The following is a 9886-nucleotide window of genomic DNA, read 5'->3' as shown; positions in this document are numbered from 1 at the left end:
AAAAAAAAAGAAAAAGAAAACAGTTTTTTTTCTTCACCGGAGGTGGTGAAGAAAAAAAACAAAACCAAAAACATGAAAACATGCATCGACTCCCTGGAGAGCACATTTATGGCGGTAATGAACAGCAGATCTGCCGTGCTGAAAGGACAGAAGAAGGCAATTACAGCTGAACGTCCTTCCAGGTTGTGACCCCGAGAACGAGAGAGAGAGAGGTAGAGCGAGAGAAAGAGTGTGTATGTGTGTCTTGGTGGGAGGCGAGAGGACTACAGGACAGGGACAGTGAGACCCATCTGCTGCTGGTTGTGACCAATCTGCTCTCTCTCTCTCTCTCTCTGTCTCACACACACATGCACACACTCACACTCTGAAGCAGTAAATCACCAGGAAGAGGCCAACATTAACTACAACACGCTACTCTGTGTCTGTGTGTGTGTGTTCTGACCTTCTCTTGCCAATGAAGGATCCCAATAATAACAAGGATGAAGACACACACGCCGATAAGTGCGATGGCCGTCAGCAACACGCTGTTGCTGGGAGTAAGGTACAATTTAGCGCTCCAACTAAGAAGAGGGAGAGAGAGGGAGGAAGAGAGACAAAGACAAAGAAAGATTGCCATATGCTGTTTTATGTTTTGCCATAGTTTTATCTGACAGAAAAACAATGCAATTACCAAAATGGTGAACATTAGCAGAGACTGTGTTATGTTAAAATAAATAAACGAACAACTCTTTCACTTTCTGGTCATACAGCTGAACAGAATGAAAGACTGCGCTCTCTCTAGTTTCTAAGAACTTTTATGTATTTCCAGAAATCCAGCCACTTTGATGTATTAACTTTATCTTCATCATGATACATCTTGCAATCTGTTAGCTTGTACTTTGTGTGAAAAGACTACCAAGGCGCCTGTTTTCATATAAACAGTCAGTTAGTCTGATTTCACTCGTGGTGTATATGTAGGTATGTGTGCGTTGGCAAACATGCAAGTGTTATGAGCCTATCGAGGAAAGTGCATGTGTGTCATTGTTTGTCTGCGATGACTAGCCATCTGGAGCTCCTCCTGGGTTTTCAGCTACATGTGAATAGCGTCATGATAACATGAGGACACATGCTGCGAGGTAATAGCGTGTGTGCGTGAGCATGTTTTCTCACTTCTGGGTATTGTTTTGTGAAGATATACCACAGAGACGCTGTCTGGAGCGAGCTGAGGGTAACATTAACTCGAATATGCCAGCAAATGACATCAGGCGAGGCGGTTAAAAGTGTTGAATAGTGTCCATAGTAACAAATGTTAACAGGTTCTCTGAGCAAATTATATGACTGTGAACAAGGAAAGCAGCCATTTGTGACCTGTCTATATTGTATTATATCTAGAGGTGTAAGCGTTTATGTACCTGCGGGGTGTATCATGTGGGAAAGGCATGACAATAAGTTGAGAGTTGGGAATGATGGCCGTCCACTCCTTGTTCCTTATCTCCTGAAAAGAGAAGAAAAACACATTAACTGATTATCTTTATTCACAGTAATACATTATAGCAACCATATGTGCAATACAAGCAGACTGCTTTAAGATATGCACACACCGACACAATATGTATGTTAAGCCCTTCGAGGCAGAGTAATGGGTCTCATTCTTAGCTACTGTGGACTTGCTATTTTAAGCCGTGTGTTTCAGACATAGATAACCTACTACTTGAAATAAATTACTCAGGCTATGGTGAATAAACCCCTTTTTTTTCTTTATTGTGAGTGTGGTACATATGGCCGGGTGTATTTGCATGTATGATAAAGGATTTCTGTGGCAGTTTGTGTGCGAGCGCAGCCATCTGCAGAAGTCAGTCTCCGTCTTGATGAAATTCACATGGTCTTTTCATCATGTAACGCATCACATCGCAGCAGCAGAAAGGTCTGCTTTGAAGACTGAATTTATGGGAGTTGAAAGTTAGAACACACATTAAAAGTACATACAAAATTCTAACTGAAGTCAATTATTTTGACAAAAATCTCCAGTCCAGTAATGACTCACTACATTACATCTAAAGACTGCAGCTTGAAAATTTACAAGTTAGAGATTCAGAATTACTATTAAGTAAGATAAGTAGTGTTTTTGAATATTAGCATTTCAATTTAGCAAATTCTGGAAAAACAAAAGTATTTTATGTTAATGATGTCTTGTCTCCTGTGTTTCATTTACAACTTGAATGCTCATGTTTACTGGTTTCTTTGTTTGGTATTATATCAACACGGATTATATTAACACTGAGTGTCCACAGTGGCAGGGATACTGCTTTTAAATTATGATACACTCATAGTTTACCCAAATAAGAGTTTTTCTTTATATTTCCTGATTAGATCTCGACTCATTTCTGTGTAGGCGAGGGAGAGACAGTGTTTGACAGACAGATCCCTCAGGCTCATCTTAAAGCTTATTTTAGTTTGAGATGTTTTAGTGTCAAAAGCTCTTGTTTGCAGGAACACTGTGAATATACTAAAGTACTTTTCTTGTGTAGAAGCTGCTCAGTGCAACCACAATCTGACCTGCTGGTCACTGAACAGCTTCCCTGTACAGGTAGGGGGGTACAGGTCTTACAAAAGGACACCACAGTGGCGATAATGAGGACAAATGGGACATACTGTCCAATTCTTTTTTTTTTTGGCCTTTTTTCTGCCTACATTTGTAGACTGGAGCAGATAACTTAGACTTTACTATGATTTTAAAGCATTTAGCCACATTGCCTGATTCAAAATTTAAATGCAAAAATGAAAGCCTGAAAGGTTAAGCAGGGCCGTTACATGCAGGTATCATGAAAATAAGCAAAAGTTAAAACAGTATGATGAATATATTGAACCTCATAGTTATGCATGAAAGCAGATTAGATTTCTTTTTTTAATTAAGACAAAGGTAATGAGACATATGTACAAGAAAAAACCCCCCAACAAATTTACAAAGAAAAAATGATTTTGCTTTTACAGCAAGAAACCATATTGTATATTTGATTGTATACTAAAAAGGTGGCAAAACCTCATCACACCACAAACATCCCTAATTACTAAATACTGCAATCATTTTTACTTTGTTAGCTCAAAGAGTAGGAGAAAGGAAGCCTGGTTTTAGCCTAGAAACATCAGGCTATGACTTGGATTTGAACGAGGAAATCGCTTCTCTAAAAGATCTGCAATTACAGAGTGCCTTTTAACTTTCTGCAAACCACTTTCCACTGTGTCCTTGCCAGAACAAGTTCAATGTCTTGCACATGAATACTTTGGCACGAGAAGGGGCAACCTGTTTACCACACGAGTTAATTATGCCTTGCAAAGTGAATAAATGAGGCTACTTAGCAAGAGGAAAAAAATAAATCTTTTATATTGGGGAATATCTAAAGTGCTGAGGCGGTTAAGACAGACTTAACATAACTGCAGAGTTTACAAACATTTGCTTGGAGAACTGTTTGACAGCAGCTTGACTCTGCATAAGTTTCAGTTTCATTTTTAGTTGTTTGCTGCCTTAGGGCTCAGCAACTAGTGGTGACATCTGACATGAGACTGACACAGGCCGTATTTAGCATCTTTATAAAACAGGGCTTAGGTTTCTGGAAAAGCCCAGTGTAGTCGTCTGTGTCTGCTAGCGTTCTTATCCATATTATTCTGCTTTAAGAGCCTGCTCAGGCAACTGGGGTTGTTCTCTGGCTCATAATGGGTTAAGAGCGCAGTGGTATAAATAGGAGAAGGGGGCAATATATTAATGATTTAAAGGCTGTAACTATACTCGCAGTTCAGAGGAAAGAATTCCAGTTCTACGTTTGGCAGAATCTGTAAGTGCCACTGCTCTTTAATTGTGACTCTCCTTTCTTCATCAATTGGAAGGAACTACATCTTGCAGCTATTTTGAATAAGCGTACAGCAACGGCGTTGCTTTTTACATAACAAGCACATTCTAGCCGCCAGCCATTGTCGCTTAGCTCTTGGAAAGCACTGCCGTTGGTGCGGCAACTGGCGGGGGAGCAGAGCTGGAGACGAGTCAGCCTCCACTACCGCTGCCTGGGAGCAGATCCGATCTGGCTGTTTGGAAGAGAAAAGTGTTCCTAAGTCTTCAGAGAGAACGAGAGATACTCTGGTTCAAAGCCAGGAAAACTGGCACACTATGGAGAGTGAGAGAGACAGATACAGAGTTAGAGGATGAGGAAGACAGAGAGAGAGTGAGAGTGACAAGTAGGGGACTGATTAGTGAAGTAAACCACTTTGAACAGCAAAGGGAATCCCCTGGGTGGAAGATAAGTGAACAGGAGGACTGAGACTCACAGAGAAAGACGAGGAGGGGTGAATAAATGAGAGGACTGATTGGACAGAGGGAAGAAGATATCCACTATGATTCTACAAAACATCGCCTTCTGCGAAACAGCGGGCAGAAACTCTCTTTGTGCTGGAGAAAGTGTAAAGGGCACAGCAGGGGAGACAGGAAGAAAACAGGACAGAAATAAAGATTGAAACAAAACAAAAATGAGAGACAAGCAGATCAAAAGAGCTAAATAAGCCGACTGTGCAGGGTGGCGTAACGATCAGATTTCTAAACCTTCGCCTCTTTTCTCATTACAGGTAGATTCGATGGAGGTACTCCACTCCCCAGTCCCTCTGGGCACCAAAGAAAAAACTACTCTGCATAATAGCGCACATCTTTAGGCATTAATTAATTCACACTGTAAAAGGGACAAGAGAGGAGGAAAAATGAGGGAAAAAGGATTGCATTCCTTTGCATGGGAAAAAGGAGGGTGTGGAAAGAGGACAATAACGCAGTTTGTTTGTGATGAGTGTTCCCGGTGCCCTATGCTGTCTGACTAGCGGACTGAGCCATCTGCAATTCTAATCAGCTGCTCAACGAAAACCTTGGTACCACACAGGAGGGAAAAGGGGCCCTGTCGTGCCTAATATTCAGAGTGACAGTGCTACGTTACAGAGAGAAAAAGAGAGACGGAAACGAAGGCGGAGAGAGCTGAACTGAAGAGAGATGAGATTAGAGGTAGTGAAGAGTAGAAATATAGACAAAGAATAGATAAAAACCATAAAATAAAACCAATTATTTATTATTACTATACTGATCTGTTGCCGTATGACAGGAATCACATATGTGGTTGATTCAGAGTCATTCATAAACAGTCATTTAGCTGGTTGCTCAGCAAAGATGTGTAGAAGTAGTAAAAAAGAAGCCATTAGCATTTCTATTTCAGTGGGAAGCTCGCTACACCTTTATTAATTCCTCTGTTGATGTCATCAATCATCCCATACATTAAAAAGGAGCTGTGTAATCTAGCTTCCGTAAAGCATCAATCTGTGTCACATAATTCTCTCAACCTTTATTTATTTTTTTGTCATTAAATGGGCAGGGAAATCTGATTTTCTTTCACCTAGATTCTACTGCGCAATCACGCCTCTAGTGAGATGTGGGTGGCAAAATATGCTTTTTCAAGTCAAATCATTGTTTATGACACCGGAGAAAATATTGTCCTCATTAAGCAGGAGAAGCAGAGGTAAATAAAATGTGAAAATCCCTACAAAAATAAAACTGCTGGCCTGTGTTTAGGTGAATTATACATAAATCAAACCAAAGACTTACAGTAAAACTTGGAGAGAAAAAAAGTAGTAACTGTGAGATTGTGAAGATGTCATAGTTTTTTTTTTAAAGCTAAGATGCATGATAATTCATTTTTATATTTTATTTTTATATTTCAAGCATAAAAGCTATAAAATGTACAGACTAACGTCTCTCTTTCTATATTTATGAACTAACGTCAACAGCAAGCAAACAGTTGTTTGCCAAATGACATAAACACAAGGTATAAAATAGTTCCTTGCATAAACTACTGCTTTAATTAAGGAAAAATCTCAACCAAGCATTAAATGCCTTTGCAAGATTAGGGAGATACTGTAGTCTCTGTTTACCTCACTTTCTAATTTGATAAGAAAGTATGTGGAGGGAAATCCCTCTACTGAACCTTCACGAAACACCTTTCAAACTAATCTCACAATCCCTGGAAGAAATGTGCTACATCAAGCATCATCATGAAAAATGCTGGAGCAGTTGGAGAAAAACAACTTTTTTGCTCTCCGCTTATGACTTACAAAAAGTGCTTCAATTGCTCCCTCCATTAATTCATCCATCATTTGATATTTTCTTGGAAGATTTTCTTGTTTTTAAAACCACGATCCCGAGGCTCATTACAGAGACATTCAATGTCTTAGTCAGGCATGCCGTACACTGTTAAATTCAGGACACGTTAAGCTGCTCAGAAATGACTTAATCTGGCATTTGACTACAAGTGTTGTATTTTAAATCACTTTGCACCTGGGGTTGTAAAAGGCTCATTTTTTTGCACAACTTTCCTTCCTTTTGCTATTTGCTGTGACATAAGCTCTGTAAAGGAATCTTCCTCAGACATTCTGTGAGACCATGAACCCTGCAGCAGAAGTACTGGCAGTTATCTCGGTAAAATTTCCTCACCGTCTCTCCAGGCTGCCGGGGGATGCCGACGAAAAGGTGATCCAGGAAGTTGGCGCTGCGTCCGAGCCCCAGTACAGTGTAGGGCAGCTGGAGGGAGAAATAAGCTGACTGGCTTAGCTGACCAGCTACAGGAGGGAAGACAAAGAAAAGACAAGTTTGCCATCAATGAGGTATTCTTTTCAGCAAACACTAAAACCAAGTCAGAATATACATTAAAATATGCATGTATTGCCCTTGAATGTACAAGCAAGCATGTGCGGTCTCCAGATGCTGAATCATTATGACTCTACTGCCACCACAGTTAACATTTTTGCATTAATTAATTCTTTGGAAAGCACTCGAGAGAATGAAATTTGGTACACTTGCCAGTACAACTTTGTACTTCTGGCTGGTCAAGTCTGAAATTTATCATGAAAATACTTGGGGGAAAAAAGCTATATCATAATTCAGTAATCTATGAGATTCAACAATGTGCAAAAAGAGTGCAGCAAAAAGTCTTTAAAGAGCATTATTATAAGCAACTATAAGCAGTGCAGAAAATATAAACAGAAATTAGTGAACATTCTTGATACAAAGGAATCTTCTGTTGGGCTTTTTAAGTCTTAGGCTTTGGAATTCATGTACTTTAGAAGTTACTTTCAAACACGCCATCCATCTTAATATTGCCAGACCACAAGCCCCTCCCTTCCAGTGACACTGCCCAAATGTTAGCAGCATCCCTAAGAAGGACACTGCACCTTAAAACACCACAAAAACTGTGCAGGAATGACAAGAGGCAAGACAAAGGAGTTGATTCGGCCTCCAAACTCCCCAAATTTAAGCGTACAAGTACCAGAACAAGCCCGATCGACTCGCGACACCAAAAGGTTCCATTTCCACCAACATCTTGGTGTCTGACAAAGTAGGAAACCTCAAAACGATTCTGTATCCAAGATCATTACAAGGTGTTGGTCTGGGATGGGTGGGAATGAGACACAGAAGGAAGTGTAACATCTGAGGTCAAGTCAAATTAGTTTTTCGTACATTTAGAAACAACAAAGTGCTGTAGATTCCAGGAACGATATAAAGAACATTAAATCAACAACTTAGACTTCATCACTGGGCTCATATAATGTAAAACCATGTGCTCCAACCAAACCTATCCTGAGCACGACTGTTGATGACAACAAGAATACGAACGAGTAACCATAATAAGAGGAATGAGAAGGAAATACACAACCAGAGCGACTGAGCCAGAGGGACTGCAGCATGAGACCTTGTGTTCTGACATGAAGCAGCGTCATAAAAGATACAAATCAGAGAGACACCTGAGGCCAGTGCAACACCTCTCTCTGTCTCTTCACCCAACCTCCCTCCTGTAATCTCTCCCCACTCACTTAATATTCTCATCCAATCCTCACTATTGTGTTTCCTCCTTTCTGCTCATCTCTCCATTCCTCTCTCTTGATACATCACTCTGATTTGGCCTTTTGCTTCCCCTTTCTCTCTCTCTCTCTCTCTCTCTCTCCCCTTCAGCTGCTGTATCTCGCCCACGCCACCCAACTCTGCCAAGTGCAGCCGACATAAATCAACCTCTATGTGGTAAACAAAGAGAGGGAAGGGGAGAGAGAGAAAGATGGAAGAAGAGAAAGAGAAAGCCTTGAGGCAGCCAGTGATCAGAACTAATGTGGATGGACTGCGTATTGCAGGCCAAGAGAAGCACAACAGCTATGCTTCTCTCTTTATTTTCTTTAATCTATGCCCAACCTCAGTTTGTCCGGTTCATTTTGGCCACCTGCAGTAAGGTCCTGTCAGTCCACCTGACTGCAGCTAAATATTTCTCTTCTTAAAAGCTGTTCCTTGCTGCACAAATAAAGCTGGCTTTTTACCTCAGGAACACTGCAGGGGTACAAATTGACCAGCCAGCGGGTGAAAGTATCTAGTAGCTACTATATGGTTTTAGTGCAATGAAAGCCTGTCCTTGATGCTCTAATGTCCACTCTGTGGCTCCAGTTAGCATGGAAGCTCAATGAACACCATTGACTTTTGCCATCTTCAACCAAAGAAAGCTTTTCAGCCGTGTCTATTTATGCCTAAATTTCTCTCGCTTGTTATTGGTCTATGCATTTTATTTTCACAGCTTTTTAGCACCGGGATGCGGTTTTCTGAAGAGGCAGTGTAATTGCCTTAATCACACACTGCACATGGAGAGAGACAGACGATGGATGGTCAAAAATATTGGCTGTTTCCAGGAGGAGCTGGACACTTACCTGAAGTACAAAGACAGAGCTTTTATGAGACATTGAAGCTGAATCCTGGGGTGTCTGACATTTACTGAGGTGTGCGCGCATGTGCGTGCATTTGTGTGTGTGTTAGGGGAATTCACCAGATCAGTAGAGTGGAAAGCTGTGTACTTCTGCAATAAAATTTGATTTATAAATGCTTTTTACACATAGCAACATCATCATACGAGGGATAAAAATGTTTTTCAATGGGTCATTCAGTTGACCACTTGATCCAGCCTGAAATAGCTCAAAAAGCATCAAACAGACTGGCAAAAATTGACTATAATATACTACAGACTGTAAGACAATGGATCATGACTATGTTGGCGATTCTGAGACTTTTCATCCTACCCCAGCTGGTTAAATTTACATGTGCATTACATTTAAAACATGTGGACAAACACAAAATCCAAGTTTACCAAAAGTAGTTTTTCTGGCAACTACAAAGAAAAGTTGAGGATGTAAAAGGAGAAATAAATAGCAACGACGCTTATAGCGACCCCAAGTCCTGATTGATCAAAATCAGAGTGATGGTGTTTCAAGATAGAGTACCTTTGTTGATATCTACAGAAACTGGGGCAACAAAAACCTCAACAACAACAGAAACGGCATCTCTGAGTAAGAATCAGAATGATTTGAATTAAAAATAAATAAATAAAAATTCTTGTCAATTGCTACTTTTGTACCCACACATAAATGTGTGGGAACAAAACTGGTGAATGTGGGACAAGGGTGTGAGGACAACACAGTGGGGGGATTAACCAAGTAAACTTAGAGTTTTTGCTGCTTAACTTGACAGGTCGGAACTCTTGTTAACCACTTCTGTCTTTAATCTAAACAATTAAATAGCCTTTAGGGTTTGTTTGTTTTTTATAGTTGACAACCAATAATTTATTGGCAGACTAATTCTTCTCTGTTCTCTATCCTGCAGTTGTGAAAAAACCCCCACTTCATTGCTTCACACAGAACCTCAGAGCCATGGTGCTGAACAAAAGGGGATTTTTGAGGGGATTGAACCTTTAGGCCAGGTTTGGTTTGATGGTTTTGACAGAAGGCTTCTCCTCGTTTGTGGGCAAGAGGTGGATAGCTTGCAGCCCGCCACTCAGCAGGGTAGAGTGGGTGAGAGAGAGAG

At 40.6% G+C, this 9886-nt stretch overlaps 1 protein-coding gene across 1 annotated transcript in view; it reads right to left on the bottom strand.

Moving 5' to 3' along the window:
* itfg1 (integrin alpha FG-GAP repeat containing 1) overlaps positions 1 to 9886 on the bottom strand; it is a 149941-nt gene that overhangs the window by 11700 nt on the left and 128355 nt on the right. The window contains exons 16-18 of the mRNA XM_005727521.1: positions 6491 to 6615; positions 1392 to 1474; positions 443 to 560 (exon numbers count right to left, since the gene is read on the bottom strand). Of these exons, the coding sequence (XP_005727578.1) occupies positions 443 to 560; positions 1392 to 1474; positions 6491 to 6615 (326 nt within the window). The remainder of the gene's footprint in view (positions 1 to 442; positions 561 to 1391; positions 1475 to 6490; positions 6616 to 9886) is intronic.

The sequence above is a fragment of the Pundamilia nyererei genome, unplaced genomic scaffold, assembly GCF_000239375.1.
Source record: "Pundamilia nyererei isolate P.nyererei 1_Seehausen unplaced genomic scaffold, PunNye1.0 scaffold00025, whole genome shotgun sequence".
NCBI lineage: Eukaryota > Metazoa > Chordata > Actinopteri > Cichliformes > Cichlidae > Pundamilia > Pundamilia nyererei.
Note: the sequence above shows the minus strand (reverse complement) of the source record. Positions and strands in the feature narration are given on the sequence as shown.